The sequence below is a fragment of the Oenanthe melanoleuca genome, chromosome 6 (genome assembly GCF_029582105.1).
Source record: "Oenanthe melanoleuca isolate GR-GAL-2019-014 chromosome 6, OMel1.0, whole genome shotgun sequence".
NCBI classification, from domain to species: domain Eukaryota; kingdom Metazoa; phylum Chordata; class Aves; order Passeriformes; family Muscicapidae; genus Oenanthe; species Oenanthe melanoleuca.
Window position 1 is genome coordinate 21,899,785 of NC_079340.1, and position 27,662 is coordinate 21,927,446.

Sequence of the window (27,662 nt, forward strand, 5' to 3'; positions counted from 1 at the left end):
GCAGTGATGGCCAGGTTTGCTGTCACTCTGCTGGAGCACAGAGCAATTTGCAGGCTGCTCCCAGCAATTCTCCCTCCCAGAGCAGCAAGCACAGTCCAGTGTCTGCTGGGACAAATGCACACATGTGTAGGAGGGTTCCTGTGCTTGCAATTTCCAGTGAGCCTGTGTCAGGACCTGGGTTGGCCTAAGCAGGGAACATGCCTTCAACAAAGCAAAGAGTACTTTGTGGTGAGAGAGGAATTTCTTGCAGTCCTGGCTCCATGTGTACCTGCTCAGACTGGCAGGGAATTTCTGCTGTATCTCTGTATCCTGAGACCTCTGAAAAATTTCCCTCCTTTGTTTCAGAGCCATCATCAATCACTTCAACCCGAAGATAGAGTCTTATGCTGCAGTGAATCACATATCACAGCTCTCTGAGGATCAGGTAAGCCAGGCATGCCATGGCCTTTTTTCATGTTGACCTGTGGAATATGGGTGTTCAGGAGTACTTTGTGCTCCCTGAAACTGATAATGTGGCAGCAGTAAGAGAGATGCAAGTGGGACTCTCATGTTCCTCGTTCAGATGCGGATGGGAGAAAGAAAAGCAAGAATTGCTTTAGCCAATTTTACCACTACATACAGATTTTTGGTCCCACAAATGTAGAAGGATGGGTACAAGCAAGGAGAATATTCAGCATTGTCAGCAAGTGTGTTTGGAGACTGTGAGGATGCTGGTATTTAGAATGGGACAGGAAGTTTTTGGCAGCAAACTTAGTTATCAGAGAAGTGTTGAGAATAGATTTTTTTTCTTTTGGTTATATTGGGGGCCTAGAACTCTGACAACATCTGGTAGAAATTTTCTAGGGTAATTTAATTCAGTTGGGTTCAATTTTAAAAAGCAGAGGTTTTTAATAGAGAGGGTGATCGTGTTAGGTTTCCCTTCCTTAATTTGGCCTGGTTTGCTGTCTTCGTGTTCTGCTTGTATTGCATAAATTTGTAAACGTGGCTTTTTGAAAGTAGGCTACTGTGAGTGGTCTCAGGAATGGAAGAGATGGCCTATTTCCCAAAATAAAATATCAGAATTATACATTAATCACTCTTAGAGAGAAAAATTACTCTGCAGGAGCATGTGGTGGACAAAATGCAAAGCTGCCATGAGAGCTTGGGGAATCATCCCAGGCAAAGCTGCATCAACAACTCTGAATCTTCTGGAGAAGAAATTTCTTATGCAGTCCAGGACAGATTTCATTTAAGTTACATTGGGTTGTCCCTTCCACTGGATGGGATCCCATACTTGTGCTTGCTAAAAGGTCCTGATTGTATCCTGCTCTGCAATTCATTTCTCTTTCTGACCATGATAGTTTTGCTATTTCTTGATTATACCCTTCCCTGTTTCCCACTAACCTTTTCATTTATTAACCTACTTGATCTGTAATATGTAACACCCCAAAGTCTTAGGATGAATGCTGTACTGATGCAGTACAGGGGAGAAGAAAAGGTGGCCCCTACTGGTTTTTATTCTCTTCTTGGTATAGTTGGATAGAAGAACACTGGTTTTAATTTGCTCAATTTTCCTTATTGTTCTGCCTCTGAGAGTCACTGTGTCCACAGCTATGCTTTGTGATGGTTTGTGTTATCAATCCTCATTCATTGATGACATACTGATTACATCAACCCAGGCCTCTATAAAAGAAAAGCCTTTGATAGCCCAATTTAAAACTGGAGGCTTGGATAGAGGGGAATTTTGCATAGTCTTTGAGTTAGTCTGAGAAAGGAAATTAGCTTTTCACTGTCAGCTCTATGTAGTATTCATCCCCCAGCAGTTCAGGGAGGTCAGGTTAAATCCTTTCTTCCTTGTGTGTTATTCTTAAATAAAATCCCTAGCAGCAGGCAGATAATGAAATCAGTGCTGATGCATGAAGCATTTTGAGGAAGATGATTAGGAAGTTGAAAGACAGACAGATTTCTCTTTTTTCTTTTCTCCCTTCGTGCTTTCTCTCAACATGGGGAGAACATCAAACAAAATAAAGCAATAATAGCCCCAGATGAACTGCAGAGATATAAGGGAGATGTCACTATGGTGAAGGGAGTGTGTGGTCCCAGGGTATTTATTCAACACTCTGCAATTTACTGCAGAAGGAAGAGAGAGATGGAGACTCCTTGCCTCCACTTTCAGTTATGCCAATTAGCTCAGGTCTGTGTTTGGACTGTGGTTTCCCCTCTGTCAGTAGCTCTAAGTACAGGAGACATGCTGGTAGTTGGCCTTGGCCCAGATCAAGGCCAGGCTCTGGCTTTTGTGGGCTAACAGAATTTGCTGTTTTCATTGGGTAAGCTGAAAACCCAATGTGTGTGGGAAGAGGAGGGGGATTCTTGCCTTTTGGCTGCTGCAGTCTCTGTCCTTTTTGGTTTTCCTTCCAGCTATACCTTTGCTTTAACTTGTGTATTCACCTAATTACCCATTTCTCTGTTCTCCTGAACTACTTTCTACACAGAATCCACCATCCTTTACAGCCCCCACTTCTTTTGAAGTGTACCACATTGAAATATTTAATGCTATCACTTAGCTTGTATGTCCACACACAGATACTACTTTTGGGACTGGTCATTTTCTCCTTTAAGTTATTCCAGTAGTTTCAGGCGACTGATACTTCTGTACTGAAAACATTTGCTTTTAGAATTTTAAGGGTCAAACTTTTTCCTTTTAATGAAGATTTCCTTCTCAGACACTAGTCTTTCACCACATTCTCATATGGCTTCCTATACCCCTCTGTGGTATCTGAGAATCTCCTGCTAATCAGGCAAGTATGTCTTTGACATAGCATTGGCTGGAGGGGAATTTCCAGCTGTTCTGCTTTGTTTCAAATTCACCTGAAGCTAAATTCTGACAACCTGTTCATATGTGAGATTATTTACTTAATTATTTAGTTTTATATTTTAATATCCTTAAATGTAGGTAAGTAATCAGCTGAAAGAGATTTTGCTCTATCTTCTTCTTTTCCTAATCCTATTGAAGCCTTTATTACCTTGTTAATTACTAATGTCTATTTATTACTATTCTAAATCTGTCATTCCAGTGCTTTCTCCTTTTTTATTTACAGGCATTAATTTTAACAGTATTACATGCTGGGGGGATTTGTAGGCCCTTGAAAATGATGGGCATGGGATTATTTTAAGCATAGGCTATTAATGCCATTGTATGTTCTCAGGCTTAGAGATTTCCAGGAACCATAGTCTGAATATACAGGTTTCTGGTCTAGGCAAGTTTATTTGTAAGACTTCATAGGACTGCTTTGCTGACTGTTGTGGGGTTTATCCAATGTTCTGATGAGAAATACTGGGAAAAGACCTTTTCCATCCCATATTGTCTCCAGCAAAGAGTGGGAGATTCCCAGGGGCAAGTGAACTATGAGCCACTTCAGTCCATAAACACTATGGGAACCTCAGTGCCTTCTGCAAAACATTTCCTTGCCATGGCCAACTCAGAATTCTTCCTAGTCATTAACTGTTTTGACCTTGCTGTAGTTCCTCACCATGAAGCAGGGAATGTCTTAGCCACTTATTGGCATCTTTCCTCACTTGCTAATTTGTTAAACCTGACTTCAGTGTTAATTTGTTGTTTTGTGGTTTTCCCTCTCTCAACACGTTTGGCTCCTCCCTGCACATCCTTTAAGGGACTGAAAGATGCTGCACAGTCAAAAAGATTGGATTGGCCATTAACTGCCAATGTAATTTTAGCTCTTCCATGCAAGTGATTATTCCCATGTCTTCAAAGAGGTTTTGGTATATTCTTGAGTCAAAGGGCAAAATAGCCTTTTATGAAATTAATTCATAGGCTTATCTGTACTTTCCAGATGGTTGGACTGCCTTGTACTTAATATGTTGGAGGCAGTAGACCTCCTCGGTGCCATATCTGATCTGAGAAGCTCCCAAAATATTTTCTAGTATAAGCAGTTGTGGAGAACAGGGTAAAGGCAGTGAGGAAACAGCAACACAAGAGTTTCTCCAGAAGAGCAAATGCAGACAAACAGAAAGGATGAAAACACAGCATGAAGGGTCTTGGTGGGGTCTCGCATGTGCCCTTTTCTAGATGTGAAAGATCAGCAGATAAGAAGTGTGTAAGAAGGCAGCTCTGCCTGATAGCAATGCAGCACAGCTTTCAAGAAAGGCTGCAGTGAGAGGAACCCAGTACTTTTGGCTGAACCTCGAGTCTTCTGCCAGTTAGAAAGTTGCTCACTAGGATCTTTTTTTCTCTTTGGCATTTTTTTCTCTCCACAATTTCCTCTCTAAGGGTCTTAAAATTGAGATGTCAGACACACAGGACTGATAATGCTCATTAGTCAGGAACATCTCCATGCTTTTTTTAGTATAAGACCCTCTTTCTTCCCAGTCACAGTGGGGACATTATGCCAGCTCCAAAATGGAGGTGAAGTTCAGTGTGAGAGACTGCTGTGAACACCTGTGTTATGTCTGGTAATTGCAGATGGAAAATGCTGGGAGCCAGAACAGATTGTGATGGAAAAACAGGACATCTCTATCACTTTGGAAATTGTGACAAATGACTGTAATACTTGCATTGTTTCACACTGTAGTACCTTTGTAACTCAGGTAGAACCATAGAATTGTTTCAGGTTGGAAAGGACCCAAGATCATCTAGTCCAACCACTAACCCAGCACTGCCAGTAGCTGCAATCCAGTTTGGTCAGGCCATCTCACAAAGCCATTTCCCTTTCACTGAGGTCATACCTCAGTTGCTGAATGCTCCTCCTTGCCACCCCAATCCACATGGCCTTCTGGTAAGGCTTTCAGGGACTAACCTGCAGTGCTGCTCAAGGAGGTTCCACGAGTAACTTGCACAGAAAGACACGAAAGGGTGTAGTTGGTTGTAGGTGCCCTAAAAAGTTTTAATTCCAAGCTATTGATGTCAGGGTTTATTCAGTTTGTTCTGGTTTCCATAACTAGTAGCAAACCCACTGGCAGATACCAAATGCTTTGTCTTTTTTTAGCACAACTGGCACTGATGTTAAAAGCCTCTTGGCAACGTCTGCGTTTGATATTTTTTAAATGCTGAGTACTGTCAATGCAAGGTACTACCACTGTAAATCCCCCTAATCTCTTACATTAATATAACATGTCATGGAGACTTGAGAAATACTTTGTAATGGTCTTGGCATAATAGTGCTTCACTTCTGAAATGCAGTGAGCTTTGGGGTAGAAGGTTTCAAGTCTGCTAGTGTTGTGTTGCACGCAGTAGTGGGAACATGAAACTCCAGCTAAGGAGGGATCAACAAGGCAAGGCCTTAATTTAAAGTCATCCTGTCTTTGCAAATGAGGCAGAGATGTTGGCTTTCATGGTCTCATTACAGACACCTACTCATGACTAATGGCTTGAAACAGATTTTATAGTTTAAGTAGAAAGAGCAGAGCTACACTGGGTGAAATTGGAAAGGATCTATATAAAAAGTCTTCTGGAATTGGCCAATTGCTGGTTTGCTTAGCTGATGTGAGCTTTCTCTGGTTTAGCTATTTGTCCTCTTTTTTTGGTTGTTACTGCTTTTGTTGTTTTTTCTTTTATCAGAGAAATGTCCCTGCTATTTGCTAACATCTCAGACTGCTTTATGCAGTGTGCCAGACTGAATGGGTCTGAACAGGCTCCAAGGTCTGATCAGCTTTGCAGCAAGGAGATTTGAAGCTGAAGGTGAGCTTTGGAGCAATGACTTTGTGCTGTGTAGTGCCTTTTATTAACATGCAGAATGCAGTAAACTGTGCGTCAGTGGAGGAGGGGGGACAACTCTGCTAGGCCATAGAGAGACAAAAGAAGGACTTTGATTTTTAAAAACAGCTGCTACTGGAGAGATGCAACCCTATTCCAGTAAAAAATGGGAGAAACCCTTCCATTCCCTTCCTTCAGGCTCAACACAAAGGTGCCCCAGCATCCTTCCTCTTACTTTTAGCTTACTTTTAGGCAATTTTAGCTGCTCTGCGCCTCAGAGGCAGTGTGACCCCAAAAAACCTTGGCTGCTCCTGGAGCAGAGGAGTCTTTCCACCCTTTGTGCACTGCAGATGCTGAGGCATGTACTGCTTCCATCAGTTTTGTGAGCTGCCCTCTTGAGACTGCCTTGAAGTACAAACTAGTAACAAAATAAGTCCATTAAAGTTCAAAGCAAGGCTTGCCTTCAGTTCTTATGGCTGTTTTCACATCCTCCTGGCTTTGCCACTAGAGCAGGGACTGATAAGGGCCCAAAGACTGCAGGAGTACAGGTGACCACTGAATACTGGGGACTTGGCTTGGAAAAGCTGTCCTGGGGAGCTGCTACTCTCTGCTGGCTGCCACTGAGTGCAGTCTCCTGGAGCAAGATAAGTTTCTGTGCTGGGGCTACAGCAGCTACATTCAGTGGTGTGAGTTATGAGCCCAGTCTGATTCACAGCTGGGAGTGTGCTGAGCACAAACCTTAGGTTCAACTTTGCTGAACTCCACATTGTGGAGACAGGCTGATGTTGCTCTAGTTCCAGTGCTTGTCCTCTTTACCCGTGCTTGATATGTGCTTCTTTTGCACATACATTTTTATTGCTTCTAAACCTAGAAAAGGGGGTGTTGGTAGCTAGGGGAAGGGGCTGCAGGATGGGGTCTGAACTTCTTCCTGCTCTCACAGTGCTGCTTTGAGCAAACTCTGTGCCCTCCCAAGTGAGGGAAGCTGCTGGGGATCCCCTGGGGAGCCAGGCAGCTTTTGAAGTGCTGTGTGATCTGCCAGGGAAGGCTGCTGAGGAAGTGTGGAGCTGTGTTACGGATTCCCATCACTGTTAAGTGCCTGTATAGGGCAGGGAAAGCTCCACAGAGGATTGCAACAGAATGATCAAAACAGTCTTTATAAAGATTAAATTACAACTCTGCACATCTGTGATTAAAGCAGAAGCTGTCAACGTCTGGCTTGTGTGAACGCACAATCCAATTTGCATTTTGTAAAAACTCCAGATTGAGAAGGTTCTTTAATCCCTTGTGAAACAGCAACAATAGGTGCTGGCTTTTGTCATAATGCCTATAGATACCGTGCAAACTTCTTTGGTCATCCTCTGTAAAGCTGGATTTGAAGCACTATGATTTGTTGCTCTAGTCCCAAGCTCCACCCTAAGCTTCCTTACACTCAGTCATTCCTCTGCTTGGGAGTCCTAAAAGCAGACAGGCTACATACAACCTGCTGTGCCTGCTACAGCTACTCCTGGAGTCACATTTTTCTCTCACAAAAGGGGACTGACTGCAGTGACTGCCATTCCTGCTTGTTCTGGGGGTTTTTTTAGGGTAAAACTCCTGCCTTTAGAGACTGGTACTCTTCCTTCCCTCTGGTAGTATCCTGCTGTTACAGATGATGTTTTTCTGTCTTCCTTTTCTGGATCCTCTAGCTGGAGCTGCAGCTGTTTCCAAAAGTGACAAATTGGGTCACCACTCTTGATTTCAAAGAGGGAAACAAATGGAGCTTTGTGGTCTCCATGCCTCCCAGAGCAGGAGAATAAATGCTTCTGAGCCAAAAGGTGCCACATCTGAACAGTGCTCCACTCAGCTGGAAGATGAGTTTTTTTGGCTCTCTGACACTTGACATTTGTATGTTAAGACAGCACATAGAAATTTATTGTCCATGGTAGGGACCTCAAAGGCAAACCTCTTAATAGTGGAGAGGATGACATCCCTGATGTGTGTCACTCTTCCTGTCTTCATGGGATATCTGAGGCAGGCAGTAGAATTGCTCAGGGAACCAAGATGTGCCACTCAAAAGACAACAAGCTGGGAGAATGGATGTCTGGAGAGATGGAAGCTGGGAAGGTGGTTCATCAGCCAAGTGCCAGAGGCTATAAATCAATTCCACTGCCTTAGTCAGAGGGCTCTTGGATTCCCCCATGGCTCAGTTAAGGCACAAATAAGCTCCTGGGGAGCTAAGTATTGCTGGCAGCACATGCTGTTTGAGCAGCAGCATCTGCCTCATAGCTGGCAGGGGTGTAGGCTTGCAGAAGGATTAATTCATAGCCCTGTGTTTGCTTTCACCTGGGCACCTGTTTGGAGGAGTTCCTCTTTCACATTTTCCAATCTGTGGATTTACGTTCTCCACCAATATCTGCTTCACAGCAAGAATTCCTAAGAGGAAAAATGTATTCTGGCCTCCCAGATAGGAAATTGGTAAATTGTTGTGTAGCATTGTCTGATAGTACATATGATTTTAGAATAAGCTGATGTGACCCAGCAAGCATCACTTGGATCAATGTTAACTGGTGAATCATAGTTGTGGCAATGTGAGTGTAAACTAGCAAGCTTTTCTCTTTCCATGAAAACAGGTCTTAGTTAGGATGACCTCTGGCAGTAAGATGGGTAAGTATGGAAAATCTGCTGTTACAATCTCAACAATTGGAGAAGGCAGTAATGTGCAGACTGTCACCTAATAAACATTGTTTCCAGTGACTCCTGCCATATGCCTTAGCCTCATAGTTGGAAACTTTGCCACCAAGTGTCACTGTGTGCAGAGCCCTGCTAATGAAATGTCGTGCTGAAGGCTTATTTGTGCACAAACCCTGGCATGGTTTCCCAAGTGTGTTTTCCTCAGCAGCTGTAATTCAGCAGACTGCATTTGTTTTTGAGTTGGATGTAAAAACACACAGAGAATGCTGTTAAAATCCTACTCTGTGGCTTCCTGACTGCTCAGAAAATGCTGGGTTTGGGTCCTGTGTGAAAGCTGAAGTTCTTATGAGTCCTTCTCCCACTTGTGATGGCATGAACAAGCTGCTGTCTCTGAGTGGGACAGACAAGGCATCATTACAGCAATGAGATTTAGCATCAGGGAGCTGATACGTGGTGCCTAGCTAACTGTTCTTGGGGTGCTTTGGCTTTAGGAAGGTCTGCAATACCTTTTCAGAGCAAACTGAGCTGCCCTGGAGCCTCATGAGCCTGTTTAACACAGTGGAAAGCTGGAAGTAACTGTATTGTGTGAGAATCTGGACATTGCTATTGACTCACCTCTGGTTATAATTTCTTCAGCATAATGTAAACCAAGCTATTGTTCTTCCTGCAAGTAAGGCATCAGTCTTTTCATTTAGATAATGCATTGTACTTTGCAGCCTTCTCCTAGTTCAGTGATAAATAATGCTCCAAACTCAGGAGGAATCAATCCATGTGTGAATCTGAAGGTCACACAGAGCCCTGAGATGTCTCTCATTCTGCCAGCAGTTCTCTTTCCGAGTCTTTAAAGGAAGAGTGTGCTTAGCTGGCTGATTAATGACTGAGTCTCCTTTTCCAGTGCTCTTCTGCACTAGAAATACATACACCCCTCCCCAAACCTAGATACCAGCCCCTGCTCAGCTATGCTGTGGTAGTGGTTTGCTGGAGTCAGGCATCTGTCCAGCTTGCAGGAAACATTAGCTGTCTCTGTCACTGCAAAGTTTATCTGTCATTTTATAAACAGCTTACAGCACAGAACATGGATCTAAATGGAGCTTTATGTGACTGTATCCACAGGTGGTTTTGTCCTTTTCATTTCTTAAAAAAGTAGCTGTGAGCTGCAGTGTAGAGTTCTCAAGGCTGTGTTTCATTTACAGTAAGTGTTCTTTTTGTGCAACATCTTGAAACACTAGAACAAGAACAATCTGCTGATGAAAACAGAAATGTGGGTTTGTGAGGGAGCTGAGGTGGGCAAGCTGGAACTTAGACTTTGATTGTCTGCTTTAATTTTTTGCATTCAGGCTGCTTTGCAGGGAATTTTCTACCCTGTCGTTGATGCTCCTGAAAACTAGTGACTTGATGGAAGCATCTCACGACAGTCTTAGTTCTCACCTCAGCCACAAAGATGTGCTTTTCTATTTTAAGGGATGGACCTTTTTAATTACAGTACCACCTACAAGTCACTTCTTAGGCATAGAAAGAAAACTTAGGTCTGTTGCTGGGCTAAACTCCCTTTCTCAGAAGAATAAAAAGAAAGCTGCTGTAAAAAGAAGCTACTTCATCTCAGCCTCTCTGCAGATACCTGAGCGTGACACACTTTTTGCAGGGGAGAATATTAACATGATCTGAACCTTAATTTCTCTAGTTGATGACAGTTTTCCACATCATGCAGATTTTGCTGAGCTTTCCACCCTCAGTAGTGCCCTGAGGGATAATAATCCTGGACTGCTTGAGTCCTAAAGTGCTTCTGTTGTTATTTAGTGTGTTGATGCATCTGAACTAGGACTAACTGGTACTGGGGCTGGGCAGTTAATGTCATGCCAAATGTTTTAGCATAGAGAAACTGGTCACTGACCACTCCTGTCCTAATTGCTCAGGAAGTTAGTTGTTAATGTGTGGTCCTGTTAAAGCATAGCCTGGTCCCTCACTGTCACGCAGAAACCCTTCAGTTGAGTGAGGGCATGATTTGAAGATGCAGGAAACTGTTGTGTTGTGAGGGGAGGATTGAAGCTGCCATGTTTTTCATACATGAGATCATAACTCAGCATGACTTCAGCTTAGGTATGTCAGGGAGACCTTTTCCTGTGATGAGTTTGCAAAAGGTCAGGTTAAGATGCTTGAAGGAAAATGGCCAGTTGGCTTGATTCTGATCTTTGTTTTAGAAAAGAATGATGCAAAAATCTGCAAAGTTAAATCTGGGGAATAAGTGGATTTTGTTTTTATGGTATTCATCTGTAGAAACCTGGGGGGATGGAGGGTGGAAATCACCTGCCTACACTGTCCCCTTACTTTCCAGCTTATTAACATCATTGTTATTGAAAAGGTTAATGCAGACTCTGGGTTGTTAACCCTCTGCAGTCACCTTACAAAGTTGTACCTGGGTGTTTACAGACTGCTGCACATTGTTCTGCCCTGCCACTTGCAACTGAGTCAAGAACAGAAGCTGGAGAAATAGCCACAAAATGTTTAAGACAGCTGTCCTCTGTCACTTTCTTTTGGAAGAGGCAATCTGATGCTCAGTGTCCCTCCCTGCAAGAGCCTCTAATAAGCCTGCTGGGATAAGGCCAAGTGGCATTTCAGATCTCAGGCTTCTTATGTTCTCTATAGCTCCTACTGTATGTTCCCTTCTCTCTGGGTACTGAATTGTTGCTCTGGCACAGTATTTGACTGGAGTTTTTTCCTGTGGGTGGTTATGCACTGTCACACTGCTGACAGTGCATGCATTTGAGAGGATTCCTTTACATGTACCTTTTCTGGCATTTTATGATTTGGTCTCTTTCAACACGTGATAACAGAATATAAAGTAGGTCACTTCATTGCTTTTTTGCTTTTCTCGGTTCTACAGTTCTTGTGATGTTTGAATTCTTTCTGGTATCAGTTTTTGAGACTTGTGACTGGGAGAGTTCAGTAGGTTCCTAAAGCCTTGGTAGTCATTTTAGGATTGGGCCTTAACAGGACTCTAGGGACATTGTTTTTGTAGGCTTTGTGTGCCTTGGGTAGCCTGCTAGTGCCTTTCACGTGTTTTAGAGAGTTGAGGAGGAAAAATGATGGCACCTTTCCTAATGCACAGCCATCACTTGCTGCTATGCTGCATCCTGTGGCTGCTGCCAGCCCTGCCCTGCTGTCCTCTCTGAGTTGATTGTAGATGGCAGTTGTTGTCTAGAAGCAGTAAACAAAGTGAACAGCTCTGCTTATTGCAGTTTATGAAAATACACCAAATAAAAGCTCTAGGCACAGTCACAAGTTGGGCCTTAAAAAGGCATATGGAAGAAATTTAGTCTTTCCTGAGTCAGGCCAGTTCAGTCTACAAGAAACCCCAGACCTTTAAAGTACCTGAATATTTCAACCTGCAGACTTGCTTCTGTATTTTATTCATAGAGCCTAAGATGATAGAAGTGTTTGGGTTAAATTACAGCATTTTTTCACTGAAATTCCCTTTAGCAAATGATATTTAGAACTGTAAGATCAGAGTCTCTACAGGGTAATTAAAAATGTGACCCTCTTTAGCTTGTGTCACTGGCTTTCTTAGCAGGGCAAGTGTGGTACCAATTTATTCTGTGTTAGCCAAGGGTGAGAAAGGATCCCTCTACTTTATCCTTAAAGGTGTGTTACTGTGTGGTCAAATGCAGGCAAACATTTTGTAGAGCTTCTCTGAAATGTGAGACCGAGTTGAAAATACAGAAAGACCACCACCTCTAGTGGTGTTGAATTCCTGAGGGGACTGCTCAGCTGATATGTCTGGTTAGTCAGGAAAAGCCAAGTAGAACTTGAACTTGTGTATTAGTATAAGGTGCAGTTTCTTAAGAAATTTGCTAAGCAAGCGTGAAATCTGCTTTATGTATAGTCAAAAATTTGGATGTGAGAATAATACCAAGAGGGCAATGCAGCAGCATTTTGGGAAGAGCAGGGTTTGATTCCCATTTCAACAAAAATAGTTGAGCAAATAAAGCTACCAGCTGATGCAGTACAAATTAAAAGTTTAAAATCTGGAGAAAAAGCTGCTGAGTTATTAATCCCTGAACTGAAGCCCTCAAGTCCTTTTAGTGAGTGATTTCAGCTTGTCATCTAATCCCTTTGACTCATAGAAAACAGACCCAGAGTTGTTCTCTGTGGTGTAGGAAGAGGAAATTAAACCGGTGAACTAAATAAATAAATTGATTAATTGGCAACAATAAGGACTTGTGTATGCACTGTATCTAATTGCTTTCTTTATATTGTCTTCTTCAAACTTCTGGGAAGACATGAGTTTATGGGTTGCTCATGCAAAAATATGCTGAAAACCCCACCTCACCATGGCTTTGAACCCTCAGCTTCAAAGATCATTTGTGGATCATCTTTTGTTGCTTTGGACAGTCTCTAATGGGGACATTGCTCAGCCAAGCTGAATTTATGCAGTGGAAATTCAAGCTGAAATTGAATACACCTCAGGATCACAGAGTAAATCAAATCTCATTTCCTTGCTTGCAGGCAATATGGACTTTCTTTCTCCTTCTCCTCCTCTTCCTCCTTTTCAGTAATTTTTATTCTACCAGATCAGAGCTACCTTTTTCCTCATAAGAAATACTGAGCAAGTGGCTTCCCTGAGCTTTATTCAAAAACTCATCAGAGCTAATAGTTTTCAAAATGTTTGATGTCCAAGAGGCACTTGGGAGCATTAAATCCTCACATAGGGATTTTTTAGGCTGTAGAACAACGGTGTCTTCCAAGTACTGCAGAAATTACAGAGGAGATGATATTTCCATCACAGATCCTGCAGGTGCTGATCCATGGAATATGGCAAAAGAGAAATACACAGAGAAAGCAGAAGCACTTGTGGTCAGCTTCACATCCCAGGACAGTGGGTTTGTCTTTACTGAAGCCTTCAGTGTATCCCATCTCTGTAGCCAGCAGGTTCTGTTTAGAGCTGTGACAGCAAAGGGTGCACGTTTTTGATTCAGAGGGCAGACATTCTGGACAAGTAGATCTCCAGCTTGCTGCTCAACTTGAGGAGTCAACGGCTAAAGGTGCTTTGGAAAGAAAGCATAGGTTGTGTTCTTCTGTTCTCCTCATCCTTAGGAGAGAACAGATGCCAGCACAAGTCACCTTTTCCTTGATTGTCACTGGTGGGTATACAGCCAACACTGTATTCTGGCCTGTCAGCAATAAACCTCACCTTTGTGTCATGTCCTTCCTGCCCATCCAGCATCTGAATGTCTGTGGAGATAAAAGTTTACTGTCATAGAGGTAAGATGCCTCTTTTCAGTCTTTCTCAGCTACTAATTCTGAAGAGATTTGTCTCCTATATTGTTTGGGCTTGTTGCTGGGAGCATGTGAATCGTGAGAGTGCTGGTGCTGAAGGGGTGGCAGGTCTGATATTTTAAGGACATAAGTGGAAGAAATGTTTATGGGATAAACACTTTGTTCCAAGGCTTACAAGGCCTTTTTGTTCTCCAAATATGTTTTGATTGCAAGATGCCATTCAACCATGCCAGGAATTCTTCTTCAGAGGCACAGCTATTATCTTGGGCTCTGATAGTTTCTGTCATGTATAAGGAGAAAGGACTAGAAACAAATGAGTGTCAGCAACCTTGGGTGCCTCTGTGTTTATTCCAGAGATTGCACATGGATGTCTTTGTCTGAGAAGGACAGTAATAAGCAGCAGAGAGCTTGATTTCTCAGAAACATCTGAGCTGTTTTCTGTGTGTGGTCCATGCCCAAGTCTCTGTTCTCACTCAGCTTCACCTTGCTGTCTGTTGGCCAGCTTTCCAGCACGTCTCTAGTTTAGTCAAAAAAGTGTCTCAGCCTACAGTGTTCAGCATCTCATCAGGCCTGCCCTTGCTAGTGATTATCTTGGATAGTAGCCTCTGTATTTCCATCTGTCCCAATAGCTTTTAAATGTTCCTTTTAAATTAACTTAGCAGTCAAGTTTAAGCAGTTTTGGTTTTGCAGGCAGAAAACGTTTTCTGTGTTGGCCATGGATGCTTCCAAGCATTAATGGTCTCATTCTGTTTCAGTTCTGGTCATTGCCCAGATGGAGTTTCAAAAGAATGATACATTCCAACAGCACAAAAGGGAATAATTCAACAAATTAAAATGTTAACAAGCTTCACTCCTTCAGCATATCAGAAATTATTTGGTTTCCTTACTTCTGCCCTCATCACAGACTTTGTCCGTTCCTTTTCCTCCACTGTGCAATGCAGATTAGTCCAAGACCCCAAAGTGTGTCTGGGGTTTGTGAAGAGTCACTTAGTTGGGACAGATTTGATTTGATCCCATTGTCTTGGTAGGAATTTCATAACTGCTGTGATTCTTATAAACCTGACTTGCACACCTGCATTCTCTGTATTTTAGTCATCTCTACTCCTCCTTTACCTTTTCAGTCCCTCCTGATGTCAGTGCTGCCTGGTCCCCAACACCCTTGGTGCTTGTGTTTAGAACAAAAAGACTTCTGACTTGCACAGTAGAATGTCTTATTTCTGCAGTGAATGCCTTTGAAGGAAGAACTCCAGACTCTGGATTGCAGGCTAGGTGACCTGCACTTTGACTTTAACCATTTTTGGGACTGCAGCCTTAGAGCAGACATTTTGCAGGTGAAGTTTTCTTTCCACTATAGGATTTTCTGTCTGTAAGGATCATCCAGCAGCTTATAGCTATCTGTTCCAACTCCAGATTTGCAAAAGCCTTAGGAGCTAGAACTTTTATATGGGTTGAGTCATGCAAACTTCCAAGCACTGCCCACCTTTCCTTATTGCTACCTTAGCATACTGCTACTACAGTCTTTCTAGCTATTTGGCCCCTATCTTTAGAAGGCATTTTTGCAAACTGAATTTGTAAGTCTCGGAATCATTAAACTGTAGTTTTAAGTCTGCTAGATATTGTCATGCAGGAAAGGACTCCTGGATTCCATGTCATAAGCCTGGAACTGTTGGCTCAAGACTCAACAGTGGTCAGAAAGACAAATAAAGAATTAGAAATTATTAGAGAGAACACAAAAATAAAGAAGAAAATTTGTGTTGTCACTGTCTAAGTCTTTGATAACCCATGTTTTAAATTTGTGTATTGATTCCAGTGCCCTTAGTTCATAAAACACTGAAGAACTGCAAAATAGTGCAAAAATAATCAAACAGCTGTTTGCTCAATGGGTTTCTAGGCTCTCCAGACTTCTTGCTTGTATTCAAAAGTTTTTATTTTCCCTGAGAACAGACTTGAGCTCATTTTCTTCATGTAGTCAGTTAGGCAGGTGAGATTTGTGTTTCCTCTTTCTTGGCTTCATTGCATCTCCTCAGGCCACTGAATGACTGCCTTTTATCACTTCCACTAATTGCTGAAATGTAAGTAGGAGTTAGGGAACTGATCTTTCTAATGTCTGCCCCTCCAAATGTACACCTCCCTTCTCCAGTCCTAGCTGATTTTCTCTAGCATGTCCTATATTGATTTGACTTACTTTAAATACAAGCATCCCCTTGGTTTGTGGCCAGCTTCTCGGCATATTGGTATTTAGTTTTGCTGCTTCCTTTAATTAAATTTATTCATGCTGTGCAAACCAAGTTTAAAAAGGTTTATGATCATTAAAAAAAATAATGAGCTAGATTAGCATCCACTTTTTCTCAGACCTAGGACTGTACACTCATAAAGGCCATTGGGTTGCTAGTTGCTGTAAAAGATCTAAAAAGAAAATCAAAATGCATGCCAAGCTCCCAAGCTTTTTGTAGTGTCTGTGTTCTCCTTTCACTTGTCTTTATCTTCAAGTCAGAGTCCTGGTGAGTTTTGATTTGGTTCTATTTCTATGTTAATTTGCAGTCATTATATCCCAAAGAAGTCCGTGGTGGTTGTGTGAGGGGCACAAGCTCTCTTGGATCCTCTACTGATTTCTGTGAACCTGACCAGGTGACATTGTTCCAGAAGCCTCAAGTGACTGCAGGTGTTTGATTAGACCATAACCAGAATAAGCCTCCCCATTGTTTTTTCCTTGGGCACAATTAGGTTTTGGTTTCTTCAAACTGGAGCAGTGCACTTACTTCAGTCTGGGTTTGATTGAACAGAAAGAGCTTTGTTGCATATCCTGCCTAATTTTTTCTCTAGACAGCCTTATTCCTGAGCTAACTGTCTTCTGGGCAAATTTGAATTTCTTTACTGGGAATGAGTTTCCTCTGGTGTACTTCAGGCATCCTGTTGTCATTTCATCAAGGCAATCTCAGCTGAAAGCTGTGTATTTGAGTTTCAGCATTTGCTAGGATGCTTTCTGGCTACTGGTCCTAGAAAGATTTTATTTCAAACCTTTTCTTAAAATCTTCAGCTGCCATTTTTAAAGTTCTTACATCTGTCTTTGATTTTTTTAATAACTGTATGTCTTGGCTTCTCAGTTCTGCTGGAGCAGCAGTTCACAACTCAAAACTCTTTCATCTTGTTTTGGGGACCAAGGTTACTGGTCTTACTTTGGTCAGTTAAATGGTGCTGAAGAGTTTCTGCTGACTATTTTTTTCCTCAGTGTTCAGGAGGACAAGGTCTTTTGTAAATACAGAATTGCACCAAAGGTTGCACACAAATCACAGCATTCATTTGCTGAATGCTGGTTAGCCACTTAGGCTGAACGGGTAGCATGAATGATAACAGTGAGCATAAGGATGCTCTTGTCCTCTTGTGTGATGTTTTGGTGACAGCAGTTGATTTACTGCTCTGTGAGAATGCAGCTGGTAGATAAAAAGCTTCTCCTGGAATAGCCCATCACATTTCAGCACTTAAGTTAATTGTAAGCACAGAGGGGAAATAAAAAAATTAACGGTCCAGTCCATTGCTATCTGCAGTGCATTTCGAGCCTTGGCAGAATTGCAAGTGCTCTTACGTACCTAACAGTGAGAAATGTTTTCATAAATGCCACCAGCTGGAGATAAGGGTTCACAACTCCAAAATGGGCTGTAACTCCAAAATAGCAAATCTATCTATCTCAGGGTTTTATGCTCTGCCATCATCCTGGCCTTTCTTAATGCTGCCTGCCTTTCTCAACAAAATTTCTAAAACCAGGCAAGCTTAGTGGGCCTCATTCGGTTTCTGGTGTATCTTCCCTTCCAGATCTACATGTGTCCTCTGGAGACTGCTTATTTTATTAACTGATAATTTTAAGATAATTTTTCCAGGATCTTTGACTCCTTTTTCTCTGCCTGGGTTTTGAAAGTGCCAGCGTTACACAGTATATGGATGTCATTCACTTGGCAGAAGCCCACTGAACCTGTTTTCCTCCCTTGAATGGCACAGAATTGCCTCCTTTATTTTCCCTGGAGAGCCTGTCCCTGCAGTCTGGGAAAGAGCACCCAGTGTCCCACAAAGACTACCAAGTACTTTGTGCCAAGTGGGATATGAGATTAGCATCAACCCACTGACCATCTTTGAAACTGGGAAAGGTGGATTGGTCTTGAGAAAAAGCAGTGTGAGGCTACATGCATTTTTGTTCCATGTGCTCCAAACCTGAATGAGTTGAGCAAAGTGCATTTAACACTAGTGTGGGAGTTGTGGAGTGTATGTATGTATAGACATGACTTCTTGAAATTACTCTGCAGCAAAAGCATTCCTGGCATAGGTTTCTGATAAGGTGGGCAGGCTTTCAGGTACTGGCAGCTGGAGCTTAGAAAGTATTGTAGCACAGCACTGCTTAGTGCTAAATGGCTGCAGGAATGTCCAGGGTTATCACCACATCAATCTGTTCTCCTTGTCTATACCTCTTACAAATTAAGTGCCCTGCAAGCTGTGCACAAAGAGACCATGTTACTGCCTTTGTCCTTATTTGCAACCTTACTGCTTCTTAAAGTAGCTGTTAATTATTGGGAATGCCTATCCCATGGGAGCTTGGAATGCTTTTTGAGCAACCAAGGAACCAGGTAACAGTTTTGGCTTTGAGACATTTCTGAAAGCTGAGTGATTTCCAGATTGGTTGGATTAAGTGTGTTTTTTACCACCATTAAATAAAGTTGAACACCTAAGGCTTCTAATGGATTGTGGGTTTAAAACATTTCTGAAGCAGATTACTCTTGTCCCAAATAGGATACCATTTCTGCTAGCAGAGTTCAGAGAACAACAGTAATTTTCTGAGTGAGCTTATAAATTATTTATCTTTAGAAGAGGCACCTGTGGGCAGAGGAGAAAGCCTGTAACCAAACCCTCACACTCCATGGATAGAAAGTGTTGCCTTTGTAGGCTTGTTCCTTTAAAGATCACAGATCCTTGTGAGATCACTGAACAAACATCTGAGCTACTATATATCATCTGAGCCTGACAGACTGGCTCTGCTGAGGTGAGAAAAGTGGGTGTGAAATGTCCCTCCTTGATGTTGCTAAGTAAAATAATAATAATGATAATCTTTTATGTATGATCAAAACCTTTTGCCTTGTGTAGAGAAGTGATGAGGCCTGGATTTTGATACCACTCAAGTGCAGATGTGTAAAAGCAATCCTCAGGAAGGATTTGGGACATGGAAAGTTAGACTTATGTTTGGCTGGGCACAGAGCAGTTGACTGAAAACAGCAGGACTGCAAGAAGTGACTGGCAGGAACAAAGAACAAACTAGTGGGCAGAGACAGTTCACTTCTAAACTCCAGGAAGCTGTGGCCAATGCTCAGTGAGCTGAGCAGAAGGAGATTGGCAAACACAAACTAGCAAGTGTCAGAGTAAACCTGGTGGGAGCTGTGTGCAGGGATCCCTGCACCAACCTTAGCAGTGGGGAGCAGGGTAAGGCACATCCTCTCCCTATTTCCTGGCTCACTCATCTTTGCTATGTGCTGCTCAACTTGGTCCATGTGTCCAGCCCCAGACACTGAACAAGACATGAGTTCCATCAGCTCTGGATTCTCCACAGCAGGACTGGAGCATGTGCTCATGTCTCATTGTTACCTGGAGCTCGTGGGCAGCTGCACCCACCCCTGCAGGCTGTTAGAGTCTCACTGCCCAGCAGTGTTGGTGCATCCCACCTCAGTGGCGTCCTGTTCTATACCTCAGAGGAGAAATTTGCCTTTGTTTGCTTTCACTTGATCTTTTGGTCTGGCTGAACTTTTAACTATTGAAAAAATACCCTTCTTCCAGCAATTTTTCCTCTACTCAGGGCAGAAAAGATGATGCTTCTACTCTGGGAATGACAGATGTGTGAGCTGGTGGGGGCTGTCTACAGGCTCACGCTCTCAGCCCACAGCATGAGAAGGCCATGGGTCCTTCACTGCATGTAGTACAAGCTGCAGCTGCTGGATGCAGGAGATCTGGGGCACCAGAGCAGGATTGGCAATGTGCTGTAGGGTCTTACACATATGTGGGATGGTTACACTTGAATCTGCACCCACATCTTTGTCTCTCCCATCAGAGCCACTCCACATTCTCTGGATCCATAGATATGTGCTGTACATGCAGCATGTCTTGGGAATCTGAGTTGTGAAACTATCATAGCAACATCCTCCTCCTCTTTGTCTTAGCATTCGTGAACATGGAATTAATAGTCATGGCTTGATCAGCGCGGGGGTGAGGGATGTGCTAAAGCACCAGCACTGCATTTAGCTCCAGGATAGCTGCACAGGTAAGGTAGTGTTGGGTCAGACAAAAGCTCTGTGCTGCTGCTAGTCCTGGATGGGGACTTTCCTGGAAGCCAGAACAGCAGCTGCTTCCAGCATGTGTGTGTAGCATTGGCAGCCTTAGTGGAGCCTCTCTGAACTTGGCTCCTGCAGACAGAGAAAGAGGAAAGGGAGAAGGAGATGAGTGCAGCTGGGGTTTGGGCAGAGTCTGCTGGGAAATGTGGCAGCTGTGTGTGTGTGTTTTTATTTAACTTCTAATTATTTAGTTATGTTCTTTGTCTGTGATGCTTCTGGGGATTAATTTCAACAAAGACTCCAGCCTACATCAGCAACTTTAAAGTTGCTCTGTGAGAAGTGTGATGGCACTTGGAAAAAAAAAATCGTTTTCCATATTAATTAGAAGTTACTACTGTAAAATTGATGTCAATTATCCAGCACTTTATTATGGAGAGGCAATAGCCTCTTTGTAGTCCAGGTGTCAGCAGCTTTTCATTACAATGAGAAATGTTGGTATTCAGTTAAATTCATGAGGAGAAACACTCAGGGACTGTGAGTTGTTGTAGAGATTAAGGAGGGAGGAAAAGGGAAAGATTTGTGCTAAACCTGAAATAAACAAACCAGTTTGAGGACTGCAATGTAAAATGCACATTTCTACTGGAATAGGAAAACCCTAGTGTCTCTTCCTACAGCCTCCACCCTCTGAGCTGAGGGGACAGACTGCTGAGGTTGTTTGTGGTGTTCTGTGCTTTGACTAGGTTTGGGAGGTGAGGCTGCCAGAATTCCCTCTGTATGTGGTACACAGGCAGTGACAAGCACTCCACCAGCTCTGCAGGGTGAACAGAAGGCGTGTTTTGCCCCTCAGTCCTTCCATCCTGTTGCGCAGTAGTGCTGATGAGAAGTTGGCATACCTGCCCCATAGACTGGCTGCTCCATCCTCTGGCATGGAACAGATGGGACAGAACCTCTGGGTTTTCTGTCCTGGGGGCACTTGCAGGTCCTGACCTGGAGCCCTCCCCCATGCCAGCATGTGAGCAGCAGGGAGTTGGTGAGGGAGCCAAGTGCATTTTAACCTGGGCATTGTTGGGGTGGTGTTTTCCCTTTGGCTTGATGTGAGATCATTCAATCAGTGCTGTTCCAGCTTCTCCTGTGCTGTGGTAGTTAATGACTATCTTAGGGGCACAGAGAGGCTTTAGTGAGGCACTGGTGATGCTGACTGATTGCATTCTTGTGCTTTCCTATGCTGATTAAAAAGGAGTGTAGAGACCTTGATTTGTTCTTGCTTCTGTTTTTCCTTTTATTTTTCTGTCATTACCTGTGCATGCTTCCTGGAACCTGCCCACCACCAGGTCCTTTGCTGGGTGCTGTGAATTGCTGGTGCTCTCTAATTTTATGTTCCAATAAGGCAGAGACTGCAGATGCAGATGATGAAAGATTCTGCAGGTTAAAAAGTTACTAAGCAATGAAGCAAATGACGTCTGCCAGATAGATGGGCCCTAGAGCTGCATGTTGCCCATTAGGTTTTACTGCTGGTGCAGCTTCCCCTGTGGCTTTGCTGCTTAACAGCAGCAGTGTTCTCCTGGGCACAGTGGGGATAGGAGACTGCTGTGTGTAACCCCCAGGACAGGATCTTCCAGGAGGAGTGGTCTCTCCTGGGGGTGTGCAGTATGTTGGCTCTTGTTGAGGATCAGAGTCAGCTCTGGTGCAGTAAGGAAGAATTCAGTGCACAGTGACTAGTGTAGCAAAATGATGGTCTGTTTTGAATGCTGAAAATTTCAGGCCAGGGGCAATTGCTTCTGGGGGAAATGGTTTCAGATCTCCTGTGCACAAGAGGCCACTGACCCAACCAACCAAGATTGTCCATCCAGTTTGCAAGGTAATGGTGAGCTGGTAGATAGAGCAAAATAAGGAGCCACAAACTATGAAATAATCTTGTTCCTCTGGGTGCAGTGACCTGGCATGGCATGGGTGGGATGCTGCAGAGAGCTGAGTCACACATCAGTCCCTCCTTTGGAAGCCAGCTCTCCTGCCATGTTCCTAAGGAGATGCCTCTATTCACAAGTGTTGGTGTTAGTGGGGAAGGAGAGTTTTATGGGGCTTGGGCAGTTGTAGCTGCAGGAGGGAAGCTGAAATCTGAATGCTAGAGAAAGCACTTATTGTTCAGAACAGCTCCTGAAAATTTGGTTTGCGGACATGCCTGGAGGGGCCTGAATCTCCAGAATTTCCCTGAAACTTCTGGAAAGCGGTCAGTGAGTGAGTGGTGGGGCAAGGGGTTAATTTGATGGCAAATTATCTTTGAATTACTCAGCTCCACTGAGTTCTGGTTTGTTGCAGTGGAAAAAATGAGCAAATGTAGCCTCTGGAGCTGGTGCAGGTAACTGCAGGGAGGGAATTCAGCAGCCTTCCCTCTTCTTGCATTGACCGTGCCTGAGCTGCTTGCTTCCGTCATAATGCTTTTTTGGGACTCTGATCCCCTAAGGTAACCTCCAAAAGACTTTTAGATTGTAACTCCATTAGGGTTGGGTTGGTTTTTTTTGTTTTTTTTTTTTTTTTCTTCACTGTAAAGATCCAGTAAACCATTAAAAAAAATTTAAAAAGCTTGCCCTGCATGTTTATCCTTGTAGTCTGAGGGGTGTCACATCAAGCTCCTTGAAGATCATCTACAGTCCAATTTTGTCTGTCCTTGCCTGACGGACTGACAAGGTGTTTTGGAAAAACTGGTGTTTTTCCAGCTTCTCATGAGTTTGTTAAAATCTGAATGACTATTTAAAATCTGTTTGGAAAAGCAGCTAAATGTCCCTTCCTTAAAGTCCCTTCTCATACTTGAACATCTTGGAATTCCTGTTTTCTAGACAAGAGACTTACAAGAAGAATGGGTTGAACAAGACTTTGAAGGAGAAATGCTTTAATCTCAAAATTAAATTGCTCTAGTTCCTTTGTATCTGACAGAAAGGTGCAGATAAAGATCTTGTGTGTTTAAGGAAAAAGGCTATTCTTCTTGCAGTAGTTTTCCTGAGCAAAAGTCAAAGCAATGTGTAAGAAGAGCAAAGGATGCTAACACACACTCTTCTATTACACAGAGGATGTGAGATTTTTGTCATCTGTGTAGGAAGTTGATGCCTTTCCTGTTAGATATTCTTAATTCTTTCTGCTGCTCTTTGACCTGTCCTCTGTCTAACAGCTGCATCTTAAAGAGCAGGTGAAATCATCTCAAGGATGGCAGGTCCTAGTCTCAGTAATAGTTTCTATCCATTACAAGGTATGAAGTTGAAATGATCTGTGAGTGGGTTTATCTCAGATCCCACGTAGCATTTTTTCTCAGCAGCAGCAAGAAAGGGAAATTATCAGGCAGTGGGGAGAGAAGCTGTTTATTTTTAACTTACCCTTTCTTTTTAAGTTCTATTTCGTAATTAAAGGAGATAGGGAGTGGAAGCCAATGAAATACATGGCTGAAGGGATAAGCTGATCTCAAACTCACTGCAGAGATTACAATAAGTAACAGTGTAGAGACTATAGGGGCCTTTTTTTTCCTTCCCTGTCCTCATGCTAAAGTATCAAACTGAGTTCTTAGCTGCCTTTCACAGGTGATGCAAGAGGGCAGATTTAAAGGATTCTGGTTACAGAGCTCACTGCTGCCCTCAGAGTGTACTTCTCTTCACCATGGTTTAAGGATGCCTCTCTTGAATATCTGAAGAGATCTCAGAGCTAGCAAGGAGGAGCCCTGATTGTTCCTAAAGAAACATGTGCATCCATTGAGTGATCACAACTGTGGCACTGTGCATGCCTGTGTGTATGGGAATACAAGGAGACTGAAGGGGAGGTTCCTGGGGAGTCAGGTAGCCCTGAATAAAATTCCTTTGCTCTTGAATTACTGCTAGAGAAGCTTGTTCAACTCCTCACCTTTCAAACCAGGTTCTTCCTCTGCAGCTTATTAATCTTCGTCAATTTGGCTTCCTCTGATTGACAGGAGCAAGCTGCCAGATCCTTTATTGCTCAGAAGAAGGTGCATTATGCTATTACACTCTGTCCCTAGTGGATAGTTATTCCTGTGCCCAGGTGGCTTTCTTTCATCATTGCTCTTGGCTCTGCAATACTTCTTATAGCTTCTGCACACAGGAGCAAGAAGGGCAGGCTGGATTTGGAGATGGATGTCATTGCAGGGGATTCTTTCTGCCAGCAGAGCTGACAAACAAAACAGCATTAGGAAATGAGTACTGGAGAGGAGGCTGTGAGCCTTTGCAACACCAGCAAGCTGTTCTTAAATAACATTGCAGAATCAGAATCAATGCAGTTGGAAAAGGCCTGTGAGACCTTCAAGTCCAAATTCCTATCCCTAGCTTGCATCTGCAATTTTGGAGGATAGTTGAGCTGCAGAGGCTGCTGCATAACCATCTCACCTGGGAATCACTTTTGGAACTCCTTTTTTTGCCCCCAGTCCTCATTTGGATGATTCCCTATAGCTTTTGCCACCTCAGGCCCTAGCATGAATGTCTCGGTGCACCACTGCCACATACAGAGTTTGGGGAAACAAGATTTTGAAGGAACCCTAAGAAACTTTAGATTTCTTAGAAGAAAGGATATAAGGACCAGATTCAGTCCTGTAAAAGGCAGGAGCTGCCAGGTGCCTAAAGGGGCAGTTGAGAATGGTGCTTACATTGCTGGGGGTACAAGAGGAGAAGTACAAGGACTCCTTGTTGTTCTGGTCAGTGTTGTCTTCAGTCCTCTGCAAAGCTCTTCTTAGGATCTTTTCTGAATTGTGATGCCTTGGAGCAGGGTCTTCTTTCTTTTCACCTTTTACCATGTGCCTTCCTGACTGAAGCTTGTCATAAGCAGGGGTTACTGTAGTTCAAACCTCAGCTGTTGAATTCTGTTTAGCTCTCAGAACAAATGGCAACAGCTAAGAAAGAAGTTCATGTGTTTAGGAGAATAATTTCAGGCATACATTTGCCCAGGAGTGTTGATCTCTATGGCTCCTTGTAGGAAGATTATTGTCACTAACCATCTCACAAATGCTTTGAGGAATATGTTAGTCCATGCAATGCTTTAAGCTAAAAATCATTGTGGGAGTCCCTCTTGGTGTTCCCTAGTTAGGAAAATGAATAGTTCAATAGGGCAGAGATGTGTAACTATGAATTTGCAAGTATAGCCCAACACTGGGAGCAGAGTAGGGCAGTAATAAAAGCTGGAACTGCTTTGGTTGCAGTGAAGGCCAATAGTAAAGTATCTCCTGGGCAAAAAGATCTGGATTCATGTCTTTATGTCTTTCTAAAAGCAGAGTCCATACCAAGGCTGGTCTTCTCTTAGTGCCTGTCAGAAGCTTATTTCTCTCAGGAGAGACATGCAGTGCTCAGTATGGAAGCTGACCTGAGCAGCTCTAGAAGCTGATGATTTAGCAGGCTGTGAATGGTGATTCACAAGCCAGGAGGGAAGTGGCAAAACTAACCTTGGAAGGACTGTGGGGCTGGGCAAATCTGTGCTTGTATTGTGCTTCTGTATTTGCATATGAGTCTACATGTGGTAATTAGCTGCTTGATTTATTATTATGTCTAATTCTGATGACAGAAAACTGCTGCTGTCATGGATATAAGTTCCATCTACCATTCTTGTGAATGGAGGAATTCTGTCAATTTCAGGACTGTTCCTTGGCAGGAAGACTTTAGTGCCCACCTCCGTGTTGTAAATCGCGCGCCAAATATTGGGTGTTAAAGCCATCTCTGTCGTGAAAACAGGGGCCAGAGCTGTGATCCATCTCAGCCTTGCTCCTCCTGTGCTGGGAGCCTGTGGATACTGATTCCTGTGCTGTGTTTGGCTGTTCTTGGCAGGTTTTGGAAGTGGTAAGGTCCAACTATGACACGCTGACCCTGAAGCTGCAGGACGGGCTGGACCAGTACGAGCGCTACTCAGAGCAGCATAAGGAGGCTGCCTTCTTCAAAGAGCTGGTGAGTGCCTTGACTCTGAGCAAGCAACAGCCTCTTCCAGAGCCTTTGCTTATGGGCAGTTGTATTTGGGGTGTAGCTGAGCATTACTCCATTGGACTGCCTCCAAAGACAGGGCAGGAGCAGAATCTGGAGAGGCACTGCATGTCTTAACAGATCTGAGAGCTTCCTGGAGCTCCCTGTGTGGCTGAAGAGGAACCTCCAGGCTGCTTAGGCCACAACTGGTCAGACTGCCTCTGTCCCTTTTGCCATGGGGATTTGCTGTGCTGTGTAGTGGTGAATTTGTACGGGGAGAAGCTGACTGAGCTGACTGCTCTCGCCTGGGGTTAATCATGCAGGGCAACTTTGCTTTTTTGCTGTTGTTAAGGGGACCATGAAATTTGGGACTAATGAAACACCTTCCTGTTCATTGCTTTCCTCCATCACTCACAAAAAAAGGGTTCCCAAGCAAAGAAAGTGAAGGCATTCCTTAGAAATGTCTATCTGCAAGAGAAGAGAAGACTGATGGTAGGAAGACCTACAAAAATTATAGACCAAAGAACAAAAATGAGTCTAAATAATTCAGGTTGGTAGTTATAATTCTTCAGCAAGCCAGCTTGCTTACCCTGCTTCAGAGAGCCCTGATGCAACTTGTCTTGTCCAGCAGCCACATGAGCATGGAGGCAGTGTTTTTGTAGTGGCTGATGTGTGAGGGAAGCCTCACTGTTGAATCATTACAGCTTCACCAAAGGGAGAGATCTCTGACTTTGGCAGCCTTCTCCACCAGTTTGAGAACTCATTCTTTCTCCCAACTTTGTCCCTGCTGATTGATGAGTAATTGGTGCCTGCCTACTCTGTCATGAGTCTCCATGAGTTTGGACATGTTGTTGTGCATTCCTCTGTCAGCTCTGCTCCAGAACAGGCACCTGAATTGGTGTTTTTTCCTTTTACAGAATCCTTTTAACTCTTGGGGTCATTCCAGCCCTGACATTCAGTAGCATATGGGCAAAACCACTTGTAATTGCTTCTGTGCTATTTTTCTGTGTTTTGTGCCTGTTTTTGTTTCTCTGGCCCACAGTTTGACACAGCTTTCCTGGAATACATACAAAGAAATTCAGCCATAGCCTTCCTATGACACAGGTTTCTACTATTACTGTACCCTGGAAATAAGACACATTCCTGTTTCTGTTGTCATCTGTTCTGTCCCAAGGGCTCCCACCCTCAGCCAGCATCTCCTTCCCCTTGGCCACATGACTGCTCTGCTTCCTGCATGCCCCACTTTCCACTTGGCCTGGCAGAAGCTCAGACTGGTCATGCCAATTGATTAAAATGACATTATTAGTCCAGTGATCATCACAGCCACAAAACTCTTCAGCTAAAATTATTTTCTTCCTAGATTAATTTCCTATTTTTTTTTCAACATCCCAATTTTGTATCATTTAAGAATCTGTTTATCATAACCAGCCTGTCAACTCCCTTCTGAAAATTGCCCATCCAGGTACCCTGGGACCCTCTCCTCAAGAGCATATAAAAGCCTGAATAATTACTGTATAAACTTGCTGATTTGACCCAGTTGTGAATCTGTTTAATCCACATCTCTAGATGCCCTGAGAATTGGGACCCTATTAAATGTTCTTTACTCACAGCTACAGAAAATCCCCTGCATTCCATTAAGCTGTTCCCTCAACACAGCAGGAAATGAACCTGATACGTTCTGATTTGTCTTCAGCAAATCCACTTGGCCTCCCGGCCTCCTCACTCTGTTTTTTTTCTAGGTGCACAGTAACTGATGGCTTTATTAATTGTTCAAACAACTCATCAAAAAGGCCC

The 27,662-nt window shown here is 43.3% G+C and overlaps 1 protein-coding gene across 2 annotated transcripts in view; it reads left to right on the forward strand.

The window, feature by feature from the left end:
- ARMH3 (armadillo like helical domain containing 3) overlaps nt 1-27,662 on the forward strand; it is a 121,853-nt gene that overhangs the window by 87,873 nt on the left and 6,318 nt on the right. For both annotated transcript variants that reach the window (XM_056494440.1, XM_056494441.1), the window contains exons 24-25: nt 346-424; nt 25,740-25,856. In XM_056494440.1, the coding sequence (XP_056350415.1) occupies nt 346-424; nt 25,740-25,856 (196 nt within the window). The remainder of the gene's footprint in view (nt 1-345; nt 425-25,739; nt 25,857-27,662) is intronic.